The following is a 27,248-nucleotide window of genomic DNA, read 5'->3' on the forward strand; positions in this document are numbered from 1 at the left end:
AAGGAGGGGTTAGAATAGTTAATAGGGATAGGAGCGAGGGGAGGGGTTAGAATAGTTAATAGGGATAGGAGCGGGGGAGGGGTTAGAATAGTTAATAGGGATAGGAGCGGGGGAGGGGTTAGAATAGTTAATAGGGATAGGAGCGGGGGAGGGGTTAGAATAGTTAATAGGGATAGGAGCGGGGGAGGGGTTAGAATAGTTAATAGGGATAGGAGAGGGGGAGGGGTTAGAATAGTTAATAGGGATAGGAGCGGAGGAGGGGTTAGAATAGTTAATAGGGATAGGAGCGAGGGGAGGGGTTAGAATAGTTAATAGGGATAGGAGCGGGGGAGGGGTTAGAATAGTTAATAGGGATAGGAGTGGGGGAGGGGTTAGAATAGTTAATAGGGATAGGAGCGGGGGAGGGGTTAGAATAGTTAATAGGGATAGGAGAGGGGGGAGGGGTTAGAATAGTTAATAGGGATAGGAGCGGGGGAGGAGTTAGAATAGTTAATAGGGATAGGAGAGGGGGGAGGGGTTAGAATAGATAATAGGGATAGGAGCGGGGGAGGGGTTAGAATAGTTAAATAGAGATAGGAGCGGGGGAGGGGTTAGAATAGTTAATAGGGATAGGAGTGGGGGGAGGGGTTAGAATAGTTAATAGGGATAGGAGCGAGGGAGGGGTTAGAATAGTTAATAGGGATAGGAGCGGGGGAGGGCTTAGAATAGTTAATAGGGATAGGAGCGGAGGGAGGGGTTAGAATAGTTAATAGGGATAGGAGAGGGGGAGGGGTTAGAATAGATAATAGGGATAGGAGCGGGGGAGGGGTTAGAATAGTTAAATAGAGATAGGAGCGGGGGAGGGGTTAGAATAGTTAATAGGGATAGGAGCGGTGGGAGGGGTTAGAATAGTTAATAGGGATAGGAGCGGAGGGAGGGGTTAGAATAGTTAATAGGGATAGGAGAGGGGGAGGGGTTAGAATAGATAATAGGGATAGGAGCGGGGGAGGGGTTAGAATAGTTAAATAGAGATAGGAGCGGGGGAGGGGTTAGAATAGTTAATAGGGATAGGAGCGGTGGGAGGGGTTAGAATAGTTAATAGGGATAGGAGCGGGGGAGGGGTTAGAATAGTTAATAGGGATAGGAGAGGGGGGAGGGGTTAGAATAGTTAATAGGGATAGGAGCGGGGGAGGGGTTAGAATAGTTAATAGGGATAGGAGCGGGGGAGGGGTTAGAATAGTTAATAGGGATAGGAGCGGGGGAGGGCTTAGAATAGTTAATAGGGATAGGAGCGGAGGGAGGGGTTAGAATAGTTAATAGGGATAGGAGAGGGGGAGGGGTTAGAATAGATAATAGGGATAGGAGCGGGGGAGGGGTTAGAATAGTTAAATAGAGATAGGAGCGGGGGAGGGGTTAGAATAGTTAATAGGGATAGGAGCGGTGGGAGGGGTTAGAATAGTTAATAGGGATAGGAGCGGGGGAGGGGTTAGAATAGTTAATAGGGATAGGAGAGGGGGGAGGGGTTAGAATAGTTAATAGGGATAGGAGCGGGGGAGGGGTTAGAATAGTTAATAGGGATAGGAGCGGAGGGAGGGGTTAGAATAGTTAATAGGGATAGGAGAGGGGGAGGGGTTAGAATAGATAATAGGGATAGGAGAGGGGGGAGGGGTTAGAATAGTTAATAGGGATAGGAGCGGAGGGAGGGGTTAGAATAGTTAATAGGGATAGGAGAGGGGGAGGGGTTAGAATAGATAATAGGGATAGGAGCGGGGGAGGGGTTAGAATAGTTAAATAGAGATAGGAGCGGGGGAGGGGTTAGAATAGTTAATAGGGATAGGAGCGGTGGGAGGGGTTAGAATAGTTAATAGGGATAGGAGCGGGGGAGGGGTTAGAATAGTTAATAGGGATAGGAGAGGGGGGAGGGGTTAGAATAGTTAATAGGGATAGGAGCGGGGGAGGGGTTAGAATAGTTAATAGGGATAGGAGTGGGGGAGGGGTTAGAATAGTTAATAGGGATAGGAGCGGAGGGAGGGGTTAGAATAGTTAATAGGGATAGGAGCGGAGGGAGGGGTTAGAATAGTTAATAGGGATAGGAGCGGGGGAGGGGTTAGAATAGTTAATAGGGATAGGAGCGGGGGGAGGGGTTAGAATAGTTAATAGGGATAGGAGCGGAGGAGGGGTTAGAATAGTTAATAGGGATAGGAGCGGGGGAGGGGTTAGAATAGTTAATAGGGATAGGAGAGGGGGGAGGGGTTAGAATAGTTAATAGGGATAGGAGCGGAGGAGGGGTTAGAATAGTTAATAGGGATAGGAGCGGAGGAGGGGTTAGAATAGTTAATAGGGATAGGAGCGGAGGAGGGGTTAGAATAGTTAATAGGGATAGGAGCGGGGGAGGGGTTAGAATAGATAATAGGGATAGGAGCGGGGGAGGGGTTAGAATAGTTAATAGGAATAGGAGCGGAGGAGGGGTTAGAATAGTTAATAGGGATAGGAGCGGAGGAGGGGTTAGAATAGTTAATAGGGATAGGAGCGGGGGAGGGGTTAGAATAGTTAATAGGGATAGGAGCGGAGGAGGGGTTAGAATAGTTAATAGGGATAGGAGCGGGGGAGGGGTTAGAATAGTTAATAGGGATAGGAGCGGAGGGAGGGGTTAGAATAGTTAATAGGGATAGGAGCGGAGGGAGGGGTTAGAATAGTTAATAGGGATAGGAGTGGGGGGAGGGGTTAGAATAGTTAATAGGAATAGGAGCGGAGGGAGGGGTTTGAATAGTTAATAGGGATAGGAGCGGGGGAGGGGTTAGAATAGTTAATAGGGATAGGAGTGAGGGGAGGGGTTAGAATAGTTAATAGGGATAGGAGCGAGGGGAGGGGTTAGAATAGATAATAGGGATAGGAGCGGGGGAGGGGTTAGAATAGTTAATAGGGATAGGAGCGAGGGGAGGGGTTAGAATAGATAATAGGGATAGGAGAGGGGGAGGGGTTAGAATAGTTAATAGGGATAGGAGAGGGGGAGGGGTTAGAATAGTTAATAGGGATAGGAGCGGAGGGAGGGGTTAGAATAGTTAATAGGGATAGGAGTGGGGGGAGGGGTTAGAATAGTTAATAGGGATAGGAGTGGGGGAGGGGTTAGAATAGTTAATAGGGATAGGAGCGGAGGGAGGGGTTAGAAGAGTTAACAGGGATAGGAGCGGGGGAGGGGTTAGAATAGTTAATAGGGATAGGAGAGGGGGGAGGGGTTAGAATAGTTAATAGGGATAGGAGCGGGGGGAGGGGTTAGAATAGATAATAGGGATAGGAGCGGGGGAGGGGTTAGAATAGATAATAGGGATAGGAGCGGGGGAGGGGTTAGAATAGTTAATAGGGATAGGAGCGGGGGAGGGGTTAGAATAGTTAATAGGGATAGGAGAGGGGGGAGGGGTTAGAATAGTTAATAGTGTGAAGTCCGCACTGCGGGAGGGTATACAGGAGGAGACGATAATGTGGAGGCCGCACTGCGGGAGGATATACAGGAGGAGGCGATAATGTGGAGGCCGCACTGCGGGAGGATATACAGGAGGAGGCGATAATGTGGAGGCCGCACTGCGGGAGGATATACAGGAGGAGGCGATAATGTGGAGGCCGCACTGCGGGAGGATATACAGGAGGAGGCGATAATGTGGAGGCCGCACTGCGGGAGGATATACAGGAGGAGACGATAATGTGGAGGCCGCACTGCGGGAGGATATACAGGAGGAGACGATAATGTGGAGGCCGCACTGCGGGAGGATATACAGGAGGAGACGATAATGTGGAGGCCGCACTGCGGGAGGATATACAGGAGGAGAGGATAATGTGGAGGCCGCACTGCGGGAGGATATACAGGAGGAGGTGATAATGTGGAGGCCGCACTGCGGGAGGATATACAGGAGGAGACGATAATGTGGAGGCCGCACTGCGGGAGGATATACAGGAGGAGAGGATAATGTGGAGGCCGCACTGCGGGAGGATATACAGGAGGAGGTGATAATGTGGAGGCCGCACTGCGGGAGGATATACAGGAGGAGAGGATAATGTGGAGGCCGCACTGCGGGAGGATATACAGGAGGAGAGGATAATGTGGAGGCCGCACTGCGGGAGGATATACAGGAGGAGAGGATAATGTGGAGGCCGCACTGCGGGAGGATATACAGGAGGAGACGATAATGTGGAGGCCGCACTGCGGGAGGATATACGGGAGGAGACGATAATGTGGAGGCCGCACTGCGGGAGGATATACAGGAGGAGACGATAATGTGGAGGCCGCACTGCGGGAGGATATACGGGAGGAGACGATAATGTGGAGGCCGCACTGCGGGAGGATATACAGGAGGAGACGATAATGTGGAGGCCGCACTGCGGGAGGATATACAGGAGGAGACGATAATGTGGAGGCCGCACTGCGGGAGGATATATAGGAGGAGACGATAATGTGGAGGCCGCACTGCGGGAGGATATACAGGAGGAGACGATAATGTGGAGGCCGCACTGCGGGAGGATATACAGGAGGAGAGGATAATATGGAGGCCGCACTGCAGGAGGATATACAGGAGGAGACGATAATGTGGAGGCCGCACTGCGGGAGGATATACAGGAGGAGACGATAATGTGGGGGCCGCACTGCGGGAGGATATACAGGAGAAGACGATAATGTGGAGGCCGCACTGCGGGAGGATATACAGGAGGAGACGATAATGTGGAGGCCGCACTGCGGGAGGATATACAGAAGGAGACGATAATGTGGAGGCCGCACTGCGGGAGGATATACAGGAGGAGACGATAATGTGGGGGCCGCACTGCGGGAGGATATACAGGAGGAGACGATAATGTGGAGGCCGCACTGCGGGAGGATATACAGGAGGAGACGATAATGTGGAGGCCGCACTGCGGGAGGATATACGGGAGGAGACGATAATGTGGAGGCCGCACTGCGGGGGGATATACAGGAGGAGACGATAATGTGGAGGCCGCACTGCGGGAGGATATACGGGAGGAGACGATAATGTGGAGGCCGCACTGCGGGAGGATATACAGGAGGAGACGATAATGTGGAGGCCGCACTGCGGGAGGATATACGTGAGGAGACGATAATGTGGAGGCCGCACTGCGGGAGGATATACAGGAGGAGACGATAATGTGGAGGCCGCACTGCGGGAGGATATACGGGAGGAGACGATAATGTGGAGGCCGCACTGCAGGAGGATATACAGGAGGAGAGGATAATATGGAGGCCGCACTGCGGGAGGATATACAGGAGGAGACGATAATGTGGAGGCCGCACTGCAGGAGGATATATACAGGAGGAGACGATAATGTGGAGGCCGCACTGCGGGAGGATATACAGGAGGAGGTGATAATGTGGAGGCCGCACTGCGGGAGGATATACAGGAGGAGACGATAATGTGGAGGCCGCACTGCGGGAGGATATACAGGAGGAGAGGATAATGTGGAGGCCGCACTGCGGGAGGATATACAGGAGGAGAGGATAATGTGGAGGCCGCACTGCGGGAGGATATACAGGAGGAGACGATAATGTGGAGGCCGCACTGCGGGAGGATATACAGGAGGAGACGATAATATGGAGGCCGCACTGCGGGAGGATATACAGGAGGAGACGATAATGTGGAGGCCGCACTGCGGGAGGATATACGGGAGGAGACGATAATGTGGAGGCCGCACTGCGGGAGGATATACAGGAGGAGACGATAATGTGGAGGCCGCACTGCGGGAGGATATACGGGAGGGAGACGATAATGTGGAGGCCGCACTGCGGGAGGATATACAGGAGGAGACGATAATGTGGAGGCCGCACTGCGGGAGGATATACGGGAGGAGACGATAATGTGGAGGCCGCACTGCGGGAGGATATACAGGAGGAGAGGATAATGTGGAGGCCGCACTGCGGGAGGATATACTGGAGGAGACGATAATGTGGAGGCCGCACTGCGGGAGGATATACAGGAGGAGACGATAATGTGGAGGCCGCACTGCGGGAGGATATACGGGAGGAGACGATAATGTGGAGGCCGCACTGCGGGAGGATATACAGGAGGAGACGATAATGTGGAGGCCGCACTGCGGGAAGATATACGGGAGGAGACGATAATGTGGAGGCCGCACTGCGGGAGGATATACAGGAGGAGACGATAATGTGGAGGCCGCACTGCGGGAGGATATACAGGAGGAGACGATAATGTGGAGGCCGCACTGCGGGAGGATATACAGGAGGAGACGATAATGTGGAGGCCGCACTGCGGGAGGATATACAGGAGGAGACGATAATGTGGAGGCCGCACTGCGGGAGGATATACAGGAGGAGACGATAATGTGGAGGCCGCACTGCGGGAGGATATACAGGAGGAGACGATAATGTGGAGGCCGCACTGCGGGAGGATATACAGGAGGAGACGATAATGTGGAGGCCGCACTGCGGGAGGATATACAGGAGGAGACGATAATGTGGAGGCCGCACTGCGGGAGGATATACGGGAGGAGACGATAATGTGGAGGCCGCACTGCGGGAGGATATATAGGAGGAGACGATAATGTGGAGGCCGCACTGCGGGAGGATATACAGGAGGAGACGATAATGTGGAGGCCGCACTGCGGGAGGATATACAGGAGGAGACGATAATGTGGAGGCCGCACTGCGGGAGGATATACAGGAGGAGACGATAATGTGGAGGCCGCACTGCGGGAGGATATACAGGAGGAGACGATAATGTGGAGGCCGCACTGCGGGAGGATATACGGGAGGAGACGATAATGTGGAGGCCGCACTGCGGGAGGATATACGGGAGGAGACGATAATGTGGAGTCATTATGGGGAGAAATATTTGGAGATAATAATAATAAATCCTGATCGGGTTATAACCTATAAACCTCCAAACATAATGGAAGAGACAGAAGATCAATTACTGAGGAAATAATCATCAGAACGAGGAGATAATAATGGGGACCAGAGGGGGCGCCCTACTAGACATAATATCATCAGACCTGACCAGAGGGGGCGCCCTACTAGACTTAATATTATCCAACAGACCTGACCAGAGGGGGCGCCCTACTAGACTTAATATTATCAGACCTGACCAGAGGGGGCGCCCTACTAGACTTAATATTATCAGACCTGACCAGAGGGGGCGCCCTACTAGACTTAATATTATCCAACAGACCTGACCAGAGGGGGCGCCCTACTAGACTTAATATTAACAGTCCTGACCAGAGGGGGCGTCCTACTAGACTTAATATTATCCAACAGACCTGACCAGAGGGGGCGCCCTACTAGACTTAATATTATCAGACCTGACCAGAGGGGGCGCCCTACTAGACTTAATATTATCCAACAGACCTGACCAGAGGGGGCGCCCTACTAGACTTAATATTATCCAACAGACCTGACCAGAGGGGGCGCCCTACTAGACTTAATATTATCAGACCTGACCAGAGGGGGCGTCCTACTAGACTTAATATTAACAGACCTGACCAGAGGGGGCGCCCTACTAGACTTAATATTATCCAACAGACCTGACCAGAGGGGGCGCCCTACTAGACTTAATATTATCAGACCTGACCAGAGGGGGCGCCCTACTAGACTTAATATTATCAGACCTGACCAGAGGGGACGCCCTACTAGACTTAATATTAACAGACCTGACCAGAGGGGGCGCCCTACTAGACTTAATATTAACAGACCTGACCAGAGGGGGCGTCCTACTAGACTTAATATTAACAGACCTGACCAGAGGGGGCGCCCTACTAGACTTAATATTATCCAACAGACCTGACCAGAGGGGGCGCCCTACTAGACTTAATATTATCAGACCTGACCAGAGGGGGCGCCCTACTAGACTTAATATTATCAGACCTGACCAGAGGGGGCGCCCTACTAGACTTAATATTATCCAACAGACCTGACCAGAGGGGGCGCCCTACTAGACTTAATATTAATAGACCTGACCAGAGGGGGCGCCCTACTAGACTTAATATTATCCAACAGACCTGACCAGAGGGGGCGCCCTACTAGACTTAATATTAATAGACCTGACCAGAGGGGGCACCCTACTAGACTTAATATTAATAGACCTGACCAGAGGGGGCGCCCTACTAGACTTAATATTATCAGACCTGACCAGAGGGGGCGCCCTACTAGACTTAATATTAACAGACCTGACCAGAGGGGGCGCCCTACTAGACTTAATATTATCCAACAGACCTGACCAGAGGGGGCGCCCTACTAGACTTAATATTAACAGACCTGACCAGAGGGGGCGCCCTACTAGACTTAATATTATCCAACAGACCTGACCAGAGGGGGCGCCCTACTAGACTTAATATTAACCAACAGACCTGACCAGAGGGGGCGCCCTACTAGACTTAGAATACTAACACTAAATGGGAAACTTTTAAAAATATCTCAAATTCTCACTGTAAGATGTATAAACCTAATCTGAATAAAAGGGTCAGAAATAAAAGAAAACCAATATGGATGAATACAAATGTTAAGGGGCAATAAATGACAAAAATAAAGCATTTAAACTACTAAAACAGGACGACAGTGAAGAAGCATTAAAAAGCTATAGAGAAAAATGTAAAATATGTAAAAAAAAAAAAAAAACTGAAAAAATAGAGACAGAAAGACTCATTGCCAAAGAGCGTAAAACTAACCCCAAAATGTTATTTAACTATATAAATAGCAAAAAGGTTAAAAATGAAAGTGTTGGCCCTTTAAAAAACGATAAAGAAATTATAAACGGGGATCAGAAAAGAGCAAATATATTAAACAAATTCTTCTCCACTGTATTCACCGAGGAAAATAAAATGCCAGGTGAAATACAGCGAGATAAGGTAAACTCCCCTGTACAGGTCACCTGTCTAACCCAGGAAGAAGTACAGGTCACCTGTCTAACCCAGGAAGAAGTACAGGTCACCTGTCTAACCCAGGAAGAAGTACAGGTCACCTGTCTAACCCAGGAAGAAGTACAGGTCACCTGACTAACCCAGGGAAAAGTACAGGTCACCTGACTAACCCAGGAAAAAGTACAAGTCACCTGTCTAACCCAGGAAGAAGTACAGGTCACCTGTCTAACCCAGGAAGAAGTACAGTGCTGCCTACAAAAAAATCTAAATAGGCAAATCACCAGGTCCAGATGTCATTCACCCCGTGTTCTAAAGGAATTAAGTAATTTAATAGACAGACCCTAATTTTAATATTCAGGGACTCTATAGTAACAGGGACTGTTCACCAGGACTGGCGCATAGCAAATGTGGTACCAATATTTAAAAAGGGGTTAAAAGGTGACCCTGGGAATTATAGACCTGTTAGTTTGACCTCCGTTGTATGTAAATTGTTTGAGGGTTTTCTAAGAGATGCTATTTTGGAATATCTTAATAAAAATAAATGTATGACGCCATATCACATGGCTTTATGAGGGATCGGTCCTGTCACCTGATCAGCTTTTATGAGGAGGTGAGCTCCAGACTGGACCAAGGGGAATCGCTGGATGTCGTATATCTGGATTTTTCCAAAGTATTTGATACGGTGCCACATAAAAGGTTGGTGCATAAAATGAGAAGGATGGGGCTGGGGGAGAATGTGTGTAAGTGGGTAAGTAACTGGCTCAGTGATAGGAAACAGAGGGTGGTTATTAATTATACTTATTCTGATTGGGTGACTGTTACTAGTGGGGACCACAGGGGTCAGTCTTGGGTCCTGTTCTATTTAATATATTTATTAACAACCTTGTAGAGGGGTTGAATAGTAAAGTAGCAACCTTTGCAGATGATACTAAACTCTGTAAAGCAGTAAACACTATAGAGGACAGTGCACTGTGTATAGTAGATAACACTATAGAGGACAGTGAACTGTACATAGTAGATAACACTAGAGGACAGTGCACTGTGTATTGTAGATAACACAATAGAGGAAAGTGCACTGTATATAGTAGATAACACTATAGAGGACAGTGCACTGTATATAGTAGATATCACTATAGAGGACAGTGCACTGTGTATAGTAGATAACACTATAGAGGACAATGTACTGTATATAGTAGATAACACTATAGAGGACAGTGAACTGTACATAGTAGATAACACTATAGAGGACAGTGCACTGTGTATAGTAGATAACACAATAGAGGAAAGTGCACTGTATATAGTAGATAACACTATAGAGGACAGTGCACTGTATATAGTAGATATCACTATAGAGGACAGTGCACTGTATATAGTAGATAACACTATAGAGGACAGTGCACTGTGTATAGTAGATAACACTGTAGAGGACAGTGCACTGTATATAGTAGATAAGACTATAGAGGACAGTGCACTGTGTATAGTAGATAACACTATAGAGGACAGTGCACTTTATATAGTAGATAACACAATAGAGGACACTGCACTGTTACAAATGGATCTGGATAGGTTGGAGGTTTGGGCTGGGAAGTGGCAGATGAAGTTCAACACTAATATATGTAAGGTAATGCACATGGGGAGGGAAAATCCGAGCTGGAATTATGTATTAAATGGGAGAACACTTGGGAAGACTTATGTGGAAAAGGACTTGGGAGTCTTAGTTAACAGTAAATTTAGCTGTAGTGACCAGTGTGGGGCCGCTGATGCCAAGGCTAATAAAATCATGGGGGGCATCAATAGGGGCATAGATGACCACGACAAGGAAATAATTCTACCGCTGTACAAATCACTAGTCAGACCACACATAGAATACTGTGTACAGTACTGGTCAGACCACACATGGAATACTGTGTACAGTACTGGTCAGACCACACATGGAATACTGTGTACAGTACTGGTCAGACCACACATAGAATACTGTGTACAGTACTGGTCAGACCACATATGGAATACTGTGTACAGTACTGGTCAGACCACACATGGAATACTGTGTACAGTACTGGTCAGACCGCACATAGAATACTGTGTACAGTACTGGTCAGACCGCACATAGAATACTGTGTACAGTACTGGTCCGACCACACATAGAATACTGTGTACAGTACTGGTCAGACCACACATGGAATACTGTGTACAGTACTGGTCAGACCACACATGGAATACTGTGTACAGTACTGGTCAGACCACACATAGAATACTGTGTACAGTACTGGTCAGACCACACATAGAATACTGTGCACAGTACTGGTCAGACCACATATGGAATACTGTGTACAGTACTAGTCAGACCACACATGGAATACTGTGTACAGTACTGGGCAGACCACACATGGAATACTGTGTACAGTACTGGGCAGACCACACATGGAATACTGTGTACGGTACTGGTCAGAGTGCACATGGAATACTGTGTACGGTACTGGTCAGAGTGCACATGGAATACTGTGTACGGTACTGGTCAGAGTGCGCATGGAATACTGTGTACGGTACTGATCATTCCGCACATGGAATACTGTGTACAGTACTGGGCAGACCACACATGGAATACTGTGTACAGTACTGGTCAGACCACACATGGAATACTGTGTACAGTACTGGGCAGACCACAATTGGAATACTGTGTACACTACTTGTCAGACCTCACATAGAATACTGTGTACAGTACTGGTCAGACCACACATAGAATACTGTGTACAGTACTGGGCAGACCACACATAGAATACTGTGTACAGTACTGGTCAGACCACACATAGAATACTGTGTACAGTACTGGTCAGAGCACACATGGAATACCGTGTACAGTACTGGTCAGAGCACACATGGAATACCGTGTACAGTACTGGTCAGACCACACATGAAATACTGTGTACAGTACTGGATAGACCACACATGGAATACTGTGTACAGTACTGGTCAGACCACACATGGAATACTGTGTACAGTACTGGTCAGACCACACATAGAATACTGTGTACAGTACTGGTCAGACCGCACATAGAATACTGTGTACAGTACTGGTCAGACCACACATGGAATACTGTGTACAGTACTGGTCAGACCCCACATGGAATACTGTGTACGGTACTGGTCCGAGTGCACATGGAATACTGTGTACGGTACTGGTCAGAGTGCGCATGGAATACTGTGTACGGTACTGATCAAACCGCACATGGAATACTGTGTACAGTACTGGGCAGACCACACATGGAATACTGTGTACAGTACTGGTCAGACCACACATGGAATACTGTGTACAGTACTGGGCAGACCATAATTGGAATACTGTGTACACTACTTGTCAGACCTCACATAGAATACTGTGTACAGTACTGGTCAGACCACACATAGAATACTGTGTACAGTACTGGTCAGACCACACATAGAATACTGTGTACAGTACTGGGCAGACCACACATAGAATACTGTGTACAGTACTGGTCAGGCCACACAGAATACTGTGTACAGTACTGGTCAGGCCACACAGAATACTGTGTACAGTACTGGTAAGACCACACAGAATACTGTGTACAGTACTGGTCAGACCACACATAGAATACCGTGTACAGTACTGGTCAGAGCACACATGGAATACCGTGTACAGTACTGGTCATACCACACATAGAATACTGTGTACAGTACTGGTCAGACCACACATGAAATACTGTGTACAGTACTGGACAGACCACACATGGAATACTGTGTACAGTACTGGTCAGACCACACATGGAATACTGGTGTACAGTACTGGTCAGACCACACATGGAATACTGGTGTACAGTACTGGTCAGACCCCACATAGAATACCGTGTACAGTACTGGTCAGACCGCACATGGAATACCGTGTATAGTACTGGTCAGACCACACATGGAATACTGTGTACAGTACTGGTCAGACCGCACATAGAATACCGTGTACAGTACTGGTCAGACCGCACATGGAATACCGTGTATAGTACTGGTCAGACCGCACATGGAATACCGTGTACAGTACTGGTCAGACCGCACATGGAATACCGTGTACAGTACTGGTCAGACCGCACATGGAATACTGTGTACAGTACTGGTCAGACCGCACATAGAATACTGTGTACAGTACTGGTCAGACCACACATAGAATACTGTGTACAGTACTGGTCAGGCCACACATAGAATATTGTGTACAGTACTGGTCAGGCCACACATAGAATACTGTGTACAGTACTAGTCAGGCCACACATAGAATACCGTGTACAGTACTGGTCAGACCACACATAGAATACCGTGTACAGTACTGGTCAGACCACACATGGAATACCGTGTACAGTACTGGTCAGACCACACATAGAATACTGTGTACAGTACTGGTCAGGCCACACATGGAATACTGTGTACAGTACTGGTCAGACCACACATGAAATACTGTGTACAGTACTGGTCAGACCACACATGGAATACTGTGTACAGTACTGGTCAGACCACACATGGAATACTGTGTACAGTACTGGTCAGGCCACACATGGAATACTGTGTACAGTACTGGTCAGACCACACATGGAATACTGTGTACAGTACTGGTCAGACCACACATGGAATACTGTGTACAGTACTGGTCAGACCACACATGGAATACTGTGTACAGTACTGGTCAGACCACACATGGAATACTGTGTACAGTACTGGTCAGGCCACACATGGAATACTGTGTACAGTACTGGTCAGGCCACACATAGAATACTGTGTACAGTACTGGTCAGACCCCACATAGAATACTGTGTACAGTACTGGTCAGACCACACATAGAATACTGTGTACAGTACTGGTCAGACCACACATAGAATACTGTGTACAGTACTGGTCAGACTACACATAGAATACTGTGTACAGTACTGGTCAGACTACACATAGAATACTGTGTACAGTACTGGTCAGACCACACATGGAATACTGTGTACAGTACTGGTCAGACCACACATAGAATACTGTGTACAGTACTGGGCACCAGTGTACAAGAAAGATATAGTGGAGCTGGAGAGGGTTCAAAGACGGGCAACCAGAGTAATACGAGGAATGGGAGGACTACAGTACCCAGAAAGATCATCAGAATTGGGGTTATTTAGTTTAGAAAAAAGAAGGCTTAGGGGGAGACCTAACAACTATGTATAAATATATCAGGGGACAGTACAGAGATCTCTCCATGATCTATATATACCCAGGACTGTATATATAACAAGGAGGTGACCTAATAATATATATAATATATCAGGACAGTACAGAGATCTCTCCATGATCTATATATACCCAGGACTCTATATAAAACAATGAGGTGACCTAATAATATATATAATATATCAGGACAGTACAGAGATCTCTCCATGATCTATATATACCCAGGACTGTATTTATAACAAGGAGGTGACCTAATTATATATATAATATATCAGGACAGTACAGAGATCTCTCCATGATCTATTTATACCCAGGACTGTATATATAACAAGGAGGTGACCTAATAATATATATAATATATCAGGACAGTACAGAGATCTCTCCATGATCTATTTATACCCAGGACTGTATATATAACAAGGAGGTGACCTAATAATATATATACTATATCAGGACAGTACAGAGATCTCTCTATGATCTATTTATACCCAGGATTGTATATATAACAAGGAGGTGACCTAATAATATATATATAATATATCAGGACAGTACAGAGATCTCTCCATGATCTATTTATACCCAGGACTGTATATATAACAAGGAGGTGACCTAATAATATATATATAATATATCAGGACAGTACAGAGATCTCTCCATGATCTATTTATACCTAGGACTGTATATATAACAAGGAGGTGACCTAATAAGATATATAATATATCAGGACAGTACAGAGATCTCTCCATGATCTATTTATACCCAGGACTGTATATATAACAAGAAGGTGACCTAATAATATATATATAATATATCAGGACAGTACAGAGATCTCTCCGTGATCTATTTATACCCAGGACTGTATATATAACAAGGAGGTGATCTAATAAGATATAGAATATATCAGGACTGTATATATAACAAGGAGGTGACCTAGTAAGATATATAATATATCAGGACTGTATATATAACAAGGAGGTGACCTAATAAGATATATAATATATCAGGACTGTATATATAACAAGGGGGCGTCCTCTACGTCTAGAGGAAAGAAGGTTTCTACACCAGCACAGACGGGGGTTCTTTACTGTAAGAGCAGTGAGACTGTGGGGTTCTCTCCCGGAGGAGGTGTCATGGGGAACTCTGTAATAGAATATAAAGGGGTCTGGATGCATGTTTGGAGAATAATAACATTGCTGGTTATGTATAATAGATTTATAGGGACAGATCATTGATCCAGGGATTTATTCTGATATTTGGAGTCGGGAAGGAATCTTTACCTCTAGTATGAGGGGTTTTGCCTCCTCTGGATCTGTAGGGACTCATTAGGGATATAGGTTGAACTTGATGGACTCTGCTCTTTTTTCAACCTTATGAACTATGTTACTATGTCATGCATCCAGTAAGTGTAGGGACCATGCCCAGTTGAGGACTAACGTTTAGGGCAGTTTGTCCAAGTCTGTAGAGACAGTAGCTGAGATGAGATTTAGGTCTGCAGTGATCCCTACCCCGGACGAGACAGAATCAGAGGCCTGACGGATCCTCATCTGGTGTCATCTGCATTATTGTAGACACCATGTCTGCGCTGGTCGGCCAGATACAGGCATCATATTCCCCGTTTCCCATAATCCCAGTTTCCCATAATCCCTTCTGTGGCTATTCCCGAACCCCAGGCCAAACTTCTTGACTATTTTTCAGGTGATAGGAAAGCGTTGTGGCATTTCGCGGGAGCTACACGCTAGACATTTGTTCAGAGCCCCAGTCCACAGGCTCTGACGTCCATAAAGTTAGGATAGTCATGTCTTTCCTGCATGGGGATCCTCAGGAATGGTTGTTGTCTTTTTACCCTGATGCCTGTGACATTTCCCAAATCACAGCAAGTCGCTTTACGACAGAGACCAGTGGAGGAGTCTTGTGCCGATGCCAGGAAATGCTTCCTACGCGGAGCCCTACGTCGTAATTGTAGACAGGGTCTGTCTAACACTCTAGGCCGTGTTCGTTATCCCCTTAGCAAACCTCTCCTGCTATGGACAGAGGTGTCAGCAGAGAGCACTGTTGTCATACTGGAAAGGACTACATAACTTCCTGTGGAGCATACAGCAGCTAAGTAGTACTGGAAGGGTTAAGATTGTTATATAGAAGTAATTTACAAATCTGTAGAACTTTCTGGCACCAATTGATATGAAAAAAAGTAAATAAATACTTTTCCATCTTAGTACCCCACTAATACATGATTGGGGATGGGGTTTGTAAGACTCCATACACCAGTTTGGCAGTGTCCTCCAAGGAGAGAAACTACTTCAGTCTTAAAGGTCAAAATGTGTCAAAGATTAAAGTATGGACGAACTTAATATTGAGCCACTCACTAAGACACTTTTCGTACTGCACATCGGTGTCTGGTGCTGGATCATAAATCTCCATGTATAACATTCACTTCCTGTGGTCGGATCCATGAATATCGGGGAGAAGCTCTCACATCTAATTCCTGTACATACAGACGGGTTTCAGTGATGGTTTCTTGTACTCAGGGGCCACTTCATTAGATCCACCTTAATAATACCTGACAGGAACCTCCTTCCCCTTACAGCAGCCTGGATTCCCATACTCAGTAATAGATTCTTAGTGGAATTGATACAACAACGTATTGGAGACCATTATTACAGATTCTGATGGATAGCCTCACTCTGTCTAGTGATGGTGCCGCCATTAGACTATACAGACCTCACTGTCATGTTGTCGCTATAGGTAGGGGGCAGTGCAGCCCTACTCTCACCTTAGCCACTGTCCCTATCTACTTAGATGATCCGCCCTTAATGGCAGCCCCACAACTGGGCGACGGTCCCTACACTAAATAAGGGTCAGACTGTGCAGGTCAATACCAAATGGAAAAATCAAGAACAGAATCAGCAAACAGAAACAAACCAGAGGGTCAAAGCTGGAGGACAAAGTAATACAAGTAGGGGTCAAACCAGGAGAGTGAGGGTCCGGTCCAAAATTGGCAGGAAACAGGCAATAGTCAGGGTCCGAAACACAGATACAAATAGGAACGCTAGTGAAGGGAAAGAATCACAGGCGTTTGTGATATTGAAATCTTTGGAATCTCTGAGCTGGTGTCACATTCATTGAGTGTCTCGGGCGGCCATAGATGTGGGGGGAATTAGATAGAGGCTGCACCATAACTCCAGCGTGCGGTGAGCGGGGGATTACATAAAGCGTTACTCTCATTTATACAAACTGTTGGCATGTTGTGGAGACATGTTTAAGTTTAGATGGCACCGCGCTTCACTCCCTGACCAGCTGCCAGATCCGATTCCTTCACTCCATAGACCAGTGTTTCCCAACCAGAATGCCTCCAGCTGTTGCAGAACTACAACTCCCAGCATGCCCGGACAGCCAAAGGCTGTCCGGGCATGCTGGGAGTTGTAGTTTTGAAACAGCTGGAGGCACGCTGTTTGGGAAACACTGCCATAGTCTATGATAGGGTAAAGGAGTCGGATCGAGTGGCCAGCTGGGGAGTGAAGTGTGCTGCTGCGCTTCATCCCGGTATAAGTCACCACTGCAGCCGGTCCCTGGACTGTTCATCTATCTGGACCTGACACTAATGACTTAACCCCGGCCTATCGGACGCAGAAATCTCCCTTTCCTACTGGATTTACTTATGGTTTTATCTAAAAAAGTGAATTATAAACTGCATGTGTGTTTTCAGCCTAATAGAGAACTATCTATTGTTTAATCCTAACAGAAAATCCCAGTAAGAACTTGTCATCCCTGAATAACGAATCTGAAGACGATGACGATCTGGTGCCGCACTCTTCAGGAGACCGCCTCACCCTAAATGAAGATTCGGAGAAGTTTCCTAGGAAGAAAAGCTCAGGTCTTTTTACGCACAGAAGGATTAAGAGACGACCAAAGCCATTTTTGTGTTTTCAGTGTGGGAAATGTTTTGCCGGGAAAAAAACTTTTCTTAAACATCAGCAAAATCATGGCCGAAAGAAGGCGTGTCCGTGTCCAGTATGTGGGAAATATATTTCATTGAAATGGAATCTTGTGAAACATATGAGAACTCACACAGGGGAGAAGCCGTATTCGTGTTCAGTGTGTGGGAAATGTTTTGCAAATAAATCAAATCTTATTACACACAAGAGAAGTCACACCGAAAATAAGCCGTATCCATGTTCAGAATGTGGGAAAAGTTTTATATCAAGACAACATCTTGAAAAACATATGAGAACTCACACAGGAGAGAAACCATTTCCATGTCCAGAATGTGGAAAATGTTTTGCAACAAAAACAACTCTTGTAAAACATGTAAGAATTCACACAGGAGAGAAGCCGTATCCATGTTCAGAATGTGAGAAAGGTTTTAATACTAAAGAAGCACTCAAGGTTCATCAGAGACTTCACACAGGAGAAAGACCATTTCTATGTTCAGAATGTGGAAAATGTTTTATATCAAAATCAAGTCTTGCCAAACACGCAAAAAGTCACTCAATAGAGGAGCAATTCAACAACTTAAATGTTGTTATACACCAGAGAATTCACAAAGGAGAGAAGCCTTTTTCATGTACAGAATGTGGAAAAGGTTTTTTTAGTAAAGAAAAACTCAAAGTCCATGAGAGAAGTCACACAGGGGAGAAGCCGTATTCATGTTCAGAATGTGGGAAATGTTATTCATCAAAATCACATTTTGTAAATCATCAGAAAAGTCACACAGGAGAAAAGCCATTTGTATGTTTAAAATGTGAGAAATGTTTTATGGCTAAATCGGATCTTATTAGACACGAGAGATGTCACACAGGAGAGAAGCCATATTCGTGTTCAGAATGTGGAAAAAAGTTTACATGTAATTCACATCTTGTAAATCATATGAGAATTCACACAGGAGAGAAGCCTTTTTCATGTTCAGAATGTGGGAAATGTTTTACAGGTAAATCTAGCCTTAATAAACATCAGAAAAATCACACAGGAGAGAAGCCGTATTCATGTTTAGAATGTGGGAAATGTTTTACAAATAATTCTAGTCTTCTTAAACACGAGAGAATTCACACAGGAGAGAAGCCTTATTCGTGTCCAGAATGTGGGAAATGTTTTACAGGTAAATCTAGTCTTACTAAACATCAGAAAAATCACACAGGAGAGAAACCATATTCATGTTCAGAATGTGGGAAATGTTTTACAAATAAATCTAGTCTTGTAAAACATCAAAGAAATCACACCGGAGAGAAACCTTTTTCGTGTTCACTATGTGGGAAATGTTTTACAGAAAAGTCTAATCTTATTAGACATCAGAAAATTCACACAGGGGAGAAGCCGTATTCATGTTCAGAATGTGGGAAATGTTTTTCAAATAAATCAAGTCTTATTAAACATGTGAGAATTCACACCGGGGAGAAGCCTTATTCATGTTAGGAATGTAGGAAATGCTGTAAGAGCAAACAAAAAAATCTTCACCCGTCAGGTTATTGACAGATATTATACAGACAGGAAGAGGTTTATTAATGTGGAATTATCCAAATGATCTTTATCTGAGGTCACTGGGATCAGGGAGGGAAAGTATTGTGGATACGAGGACGGTTTCCATCCCTGATCCTCCCGTATCCTCACCAGGGGACGTCCTGTGGGACGGACACCGTGTAAACTGATGTAACAAATGAATATTTCTTCATACAGAATAAAAAGATAAAAACCTTTATATTTATTTGTCTATTGTTTATTGTCTATGCTGTTTCCTTCTGTGGCTGGAATACCTAGTACTGCCCCCTGCAGACCCCAGCAGGATATTTTGGCCGCATTCACACTTATGTATTTTGGTCAGTATTTCCACATGGTTCATTCCATTATACGTCTCTTTATTTATGGTTCATTCCATTATACGTCTCTTTATTTATGGTTCATTCCATTATACGTCTCTTTATTTATGGTTCATTCCATTATACGTCTCTTTATTTATGGTTCATTCCATTATAGGTCTCTTTATTTATGGTTCATTCCATTATAAGTCTCTTTATTTATGGTTCATTCCATTATAGGTCTCTTTATTTATGGTTCATTCCATTATACGTCACTTTATTTATGGTTCATTCCAGTATATGTCTCTTTATTTATGGTTCATTCCATTATAAGTCTCTTTATTTATGGTTCATTCCATTATACGTCTCTTTATTTATGGTTCATTCCATTATACGTCTCTTTATTTATGGTTCATTCCATTATACGTCTCTTTATTTATGGTTCATTCCATTATACGTCTCTTTATGGTTCATTCCATTATACGTCTCTCTATGGTTCATTCCATTATACGTCTCTCTATTTATGGTTCATTACATTATAAGTCTCTTTATTTATGGTTCATTCCATTATACGTCTCTTTATTTATGGTTCATTCCATTCTACGTCTCTCTCTATTTATGGTTCATTCCATTATACGTCTCTTTATGGTTCATTCCATTATACGTCTCTCTATTTATGGTTCATTCCATTATACGTCTCTCTATTTATGGTTCATTCCATTATAAGTCTCTTTATTTATGGTTCATTCCATTATACGTCTCTTTATTTATGGTTCATTCCATTATACGTCTCTCTCTATTTATGGTTCATTCCATTATACGTCTCTTTATTTATGGTTCATTCCATTATACGTCACTTTATTTATGGTTCATTCCATGTCTCTTTATTTATGGTTCATTCCATTATATGTCTCTTTATTTATGGTTCATTCCATTATTCGTCTCTTTATTTATGGTTCATTCCATTATACGTCTCTTTATTTATGGTTCATTCCATTATACGTCTCTTTATTTATGGTTCATTCCATTATACGTCTCTTTATTTATGGTTCATTCCATTATAGGTCTCTTTATTTATGGTTCATTCCATTATAAGTCTCTTTATTTATGGTTCATTCCATTATAGGTCTCTTTATTTATGGTTCATTCCATTATACGTCACTTTATTTATGGTTCATTCCAGTATATGTCTCTTTATTTATGGTTCATTCCATTATAAGTCTCTTTATTTATGGTTCATTCCATTATACGTCTCTTTATTTATGGTTCATTCCATTATACGTCTCTTTATTTATGGTTCATTCCATTATACGTCTCTTTATTTATGGTTCATTCCATTATACGTCTCTTTATGGTTCATTCCATTATACGTCTCTCTATGGTTCATTCCATTATACGTCTCTCTATTTATGGTTCATTACATTATAAGTCTCTTTATTTATGGTTCATTCCATTATACGTCTCTTTATTTATGGTTCATTCCATTCTACGTCTCTCTCTATTTATGGTTCATTCCATTATACGTCTCTTTATGGTTCATTCCATTATACGTCTCTCTATTTATGGTTCATTCCATTATACGTCTCTCTATTTATGGTTCATTCCATTATAAGTCTCTTTATTTATGGTTCATTCCATTATACGTCTCTTTATTTATGGTTCATTCCATTATACGTCTCTCTCTATTTATGGTTCATTCCATTATACGTCTCTTTATTTATGGTTCATTCCATTATACGTCACTTTATTTATGGTTCATTCCATGTCTCTTTATTTATGGTTCATTCCATTATATGTCTCTTTATTTATGGTTCATTCCATTATTCGTCTCTTTATTTATGGTTCATTCCATTATACGTCTCTTTATTTATGGTTCATTCCATTATTCGTCTCTTTATTTATGGTTCATTCCATTATACGTCTCTTTATTTATGGTTCATTCCATTATACGTCTCTTTATTTATGGTTCATTCCATTATACGTCTCTTTATTTATGGTTCATTCCATTATAGGTCTCTTTATTTATGGTTCATTCCATTATAAGTCTCTTTATTTATGGTTCATTCCATTATAGGTCTCTTTATTTATGGTTCATTCCATTATACGTCACTTTATTTATGGTTCATTCCAGTATATGTCTCTTTATTTATGGTTCATTCCATTATAAGTCTCTTTATTTATGGTTCATTCCATTATACGTCTCTTTATTTATGGTTCATTCCATTATACGTCTCTTTATTTATGGTTCATTCCATTATACGTCTCTTTATTTATGGTTCATTCCATTATACGTCTCTTTATGGTTCATTCCATTATACGTCTCTCTATGGTTCATTCCATTATACGTCTCTCTATTTATGGTTCATTACATTATAAGTCTCTTTATTTATGGTTCATTCCATTATACGTCTCTTTATTTATGGTTCATTCCATTCTACGTCTCTCTCTATTTATGGTTCATTCCATTATACGTCTCTTTATGGTTCATTCCATTATACGTCTCTCTATTTATGGTTCATTCCATTATACGTCTCTCTATTTATGGTTCATTCCATTATAAGTCTCTTTATTTATGGTTCATTCCATTATACGTCTCTTTATTTATGGTTCATTCCATTATACGTCTCTCTCTATTTATGGTTCATTCCATTATACGTCTCTTTATTTATGGTTCATTCCATTATACGTCACTTTATTTATGGTTCATTCCATGTCTCTTTATTTATGGTTCATTCCATTATATGTCTCTTTATTTATGGTTCATTCCATTATTCGTCTCTTTATTTATGGTTCATTCCATTATACGTCTCTTTATTTATGGTTCATTCCATTATTCGTCTCTTTATTTATGGTTCATTCCATTATACGTCTCTTTATTTATGGTTCATTCCATTATAAGTCTCTTTATATATGGTTCATTCCATTATACGTCTCTCTCTATTTATGGTTCATTCCATTATACGTCTCTCTCTATTTATGGTTCATTCCACTATAGGTCTCTTTATTTATGGTTCATTCCATTATACGTCTCTTTATGGTTCATTCCATTATACGTCTCTTTATTTATGGTTCATTCCATTATACATCTCTTATTTATGGTTCATTCCATTATACGTCTCTTTATTTATGGTTCATTCCATTATACGTCTCTTTATTTATGGTTCATTCCATTATACGTCTCTTTATTTATGGTTCATTCCATTATACGTCACTTTATTTATGGTTCATTCCATTATACGTCTCTTTATGGTTCATTCCATTATACGTCTCTTTATTTATGGTTCATTCCATTATATGTCTCTTTATTGATGGTTCATTCCATTATACGTCTCTTTATTTATGGTTCATTCCATTATACGTCTCTTTATTTATGGTTCAGTCCATTATACGTCACTTTATTTATGGTTCATTCCATTATACGTCTCTTTATTTATGGTTCATTCCATTATACGTCACTTTATTTATGGTTCATTCCATTATATGTCTCTTTATTTATGGTTCATTCCATTATAAGTCTCTTTATTTATGGTTCATTCCATTATACGTCTCTTTATTTATGGTTCATTCCATTATACGTCTCTTTATGGTTCATTCCATTATACGTGTCTCTATTTATGGTTCATTCCATTATACGTCTCTCTATTTATGGTTCATTCCATTAGGAGTCTCTTTATTTATGGTTCATTCCATTATACGTCTCTTTATTTATGGTTCATTCCATTATACGTCTCTCTCTATTTATGGTTCATTCCATTATACGTCACTTTATTTATGGTTCATTCCATGTCTCTTTATTTATGGTTCATTCCATTATACGTCTCTTTATTTATGGTTCATTCCATTATTCGTCTCTTTATGGTTCATTCCATTATACGTCTCTTTATTTATGGTTCATTCCATTATTCGTCTCTTTATTTATGGTTCATTCCATTATACGTCTCTTTATTTATGGTTCATTCCATTATAAGTCTCTTTATTTATGGTTCATTCCATTATACGTCTCTCTCTATTTATGGTTCATTCCATTATACGTCTCTCTCTATTTATGGTTCATTCCACTATAGGTCTCTTTATTTATGGTTCATTCCATTATACGTCTCTTTATGGTTCATTCCATTATACGTCTCTTTATTTATGGTTCATTCCATTATACGTCTCTTTATTCATGGTTCAATCCATTATACGTCTCTTTATTTATGGTTCATTCCATTATACATCTCTTATTTATGGTTCATTCCATTATACGTCTCTTTATTTATGGTTCATTCCATTATACGTCTCTTTATTTATGGTTCATTCCATTATACGTCTCTCTATTTATGGTTCATTCCATTATACGTCTCTTTATGGTTCATTCCATTATACGTCTCTTTATTTATGGTTCATTCCATTATACGTCTCTTTATTTATGGTTCATTCCATTATACGTCTCTTTATGGTTCATTCCATTATATGTCTCTTTATTTATGGTTCGTTCCATTATACGTCTCTTTATTTATGGTTTGTTCCATTATACGTCTCTTTATGGTTCATTCCATTATACGTCACTTTATTTATGGTTTGTTCCATTATACGTCTCTTTATGGTTCATTCCATTATACGTCACTTTATTTATGGTTCATTCCATTATACGTCTCTTTATTTATGGTTCATTCCATTATACGTCTCTTTATGGTTCATTCCATTATATGTCTCTTTATTTATGGTTCGTTCCATTATACGTCTCTTTATTTATGGTTTGTTCCATTATACGTCTCTTTATGGTTCATTCCATTATACGTCACTTTATTTATGGTTCATTCCATTATACGTCTCTTTATTTATGGTTCATTCCATTATACGTCTCTTTATGGTTCATTCCATTATACGTCTCTTTATGGTTCATTCCATTATACGTCTCTTTATTTATGGTTCATTCCATTATACGTCTCTTTATTTTTGGTTCATTCCATTATACGTCTCTTTATTTATGGTTTATTCCATTATACGTCTCTCTATTTATGGTTCATTCCATTATACGTCTCTTTATGGTTCATTCCATTATACGTCTCTTTATTTATGGTTCATTCCATTATACGTCTCTTTATTTATGGTTCATTCCATTATACGTCTCTTTATGGTTCATTCCATTATATGTCTCTTTATTTATGGTTCGTTCCATTATACGTCTCTTTATTTATGGTTTGTTCCATTATACGTCTCTTTATGGTTCATTCCATTATACGTCACTTTATTTATTGTTCATTCCATTATATGTCTCTTTATTTATGGTTCGTTCCATTATACGTCTCTTTATTTATGGTCTCTTTATGGTTCATTCCATTATACGTCACTTTATTTATGGTTCATTCCATTATACGTCTCTTTATTTATGGTTCATTCCATTATACGTCTCTTTATGGTTCATTCCATTATACGTCTCTTTATGGTTCATTCCATTATACGTCTCTTTATTTATGGTTCATTCCATTATACGTCTCTTTATTTTTGGTTCATTCCATTATACGTCTCTTTATTTTTGGTTCATTCCATTATACGTCTCTTTATTTATGGTTCATTCCATTATATGTCTCTTTATTTTTGGTTCATTCCATTATATGAAAGAAAAATAAAGATTTGGGTAGCTTTAAAACCAAAATGACTTATGGGTGCCAGGTGAGTACTAACGTGGAGGTTGTGTATTCCGTACAACCTAAACAATAATATAGGTAGGTATATACACAATCATGTGTATATAGAATACGTATTCATCAAGGCTGGGCTTAATTATAGTATATTTTATAAAAGCTTGTATATGAAAAATAAATATTAAAGAAATGTGTATATGTACAATATGTATGTGTGAAAAATGTAAAAATATAATAGGATTCGGTCTGTATATATTAGTTTTTATTTATAAAAATATATAATATAAAAATATTGGTTACTAGCTTGCTGCACCCTCTGCGGGGCCCTTGCTCGGGGTAGTAGAGGCTATTTATTATAAAATAAAGTAAAATTAAATAATGAGATAACAATTAAAAGAATAGGCCAAAACTACCAACTTGGTACTGGTATCTTCTTAGTACAATAGTGAATCGATATACAGTTAGTATATAATGCAACAAAGTATATAGTTAGTATAAAGCAACAAAGTTCCTTAGACACTGGTTGAGGATACAGTGGTAGTTTCTGTATCTTTTATGCATGTAGGAAAAACCTTTTCCAAAATGGTAAAATAGTCTTGTGTATTGTTGGTGCACAGAACCACTCACCGCCCTGTCCCTGTGAGGTCCCGATAGCTTGTAGACGGAGCTGGCATGGAAGCACCGGCCCTGGGGAAAAGGCCCGTCTCGGGGGACCTGTACGTAGCGCTCCGCTCTTCCCGATACTCTGACTGGCGCGGCTGGCGTCCTGCTTATAGTTGGTGAATGTCAGGGATCTGGAGAGATGTGTAGGAGCTGAAGGTGGATAGGAACTTGCGGGAGTGGCTGCCGGCGTGCTCCTGTATTAGCAAACATGCAGCAGTGGGTCTCAGTTAGCGAACCTCCAGCTGTTGCAAATGGTAAATTTTTCCTGTTGGTGTATGGCCTTAGTGATCCAATATTATTCAGGTTAGACGCGTTTCGAGGTAGCGCTGTACCTCTTTTTCAATAAGTGTTATTTTCAATGGCCCGAGATGGGCCTTTTCCCCCAGGGCCGGTGCTTCCATGCCAGCTCCGTCTACAAGCTATCGGGACCTCACAGGGACAGGGCGGTGAGTGGTTCTGTGCACCAACAATACACAAGACTATTTTACCATTTTGGAAAAGGTTTTTCCTACATGCATAAAAGATACAGAAACTACCACTGTATCCCCAACCAGTGTCTAAGGAACTTTGTTGCTTTATACTAACTATATACTTTGTTGCATTATATACTAACTGTATATCGATTCACTATTGTACTAAGAAGATACCAGTACCAAGTTGGTAGTTTTTGCCCAATTCTTTTAATTGTTATCTCATTATTTTATTTTACTTTATTTTATAATAAATAGCCTCTACTACCCCGAGCAAGGGCCCCGCAGAGGGTGCAGCAAGCTAGTAACCAATATTTTTATATTATATATTTTTATAAATAAAAACTAATATATACAGACCGAATCCCATTATATTTTTACATTTTTCACATATAAATATTGTACATATATATATATATATATATATATATATATATATATATATATACACATTTCTTTAAAGGAAATCTGTCATCAGAATCACCCGCACTAAACCTGTTACACAGGCTTGTAGTGCGGGTGATCCTGATTAAAACGCTCCTTACCTGATTAAAAATGGTTCGGCGCTTCTTCAGATACCTATATTTTTAGTTTTCTGTTATTCCCTGACTTGGGACTCCGTGGGAGGAGTTATCATCTGGGACTCGGCC

The 27,248-nt window shown here is 42.1% G+C and overlaps 1 protein-coding gene across 3 annotated transcripts in view; it reads left to right on the top strand.

Annotated features, from left to right (window-relative positions):
* LOC130322514 (oocyte zinc finger protein XlCOF7.1-like) overlaps window positions 1-19,837 on the top strand; it is a 38,992-nt gene extending 19,155 nt beyond the window's left edge. Inside the window, exon 20 of one of the 3 annotated variants that reach the window (XM_056553075.1) lies at window positions 17,792-19,837. In XM_056553075.1, the coding sequence (XP_056409050.1) occupies window positions 17,792-19,458 (1,667 nt within the window). In that variant the 3' untranslated portion in view covers window positions 19,459-19,837. The remainder of the gene's footprint in view (window positions 1-17,791) is intronic. The other 2 variants (XM_056553073.1, XM_056553074.1) reach the window with 2 other exon arrangements.
* The last annotated feature ends 7,411 nt before the right edge of the window (window positions 19,838-27,248 follow it).

This window comes from Hyla sarda, unplaced genomic scaffold (genome assembly GCF_029499605.1).
Source record: "Hyla sarda isolate aHylSar1 unplaced genomic scaffold, aHylSar1.hap1 scaffold_235, whole genome shotgun sequence".
Classification (NCBI taxonomy): domain Eukaryota; kingdom Metazoa; phylum Chordata; class Amphibia; order Anura; family Hylidae; genus Hyla; species Hyla sarda.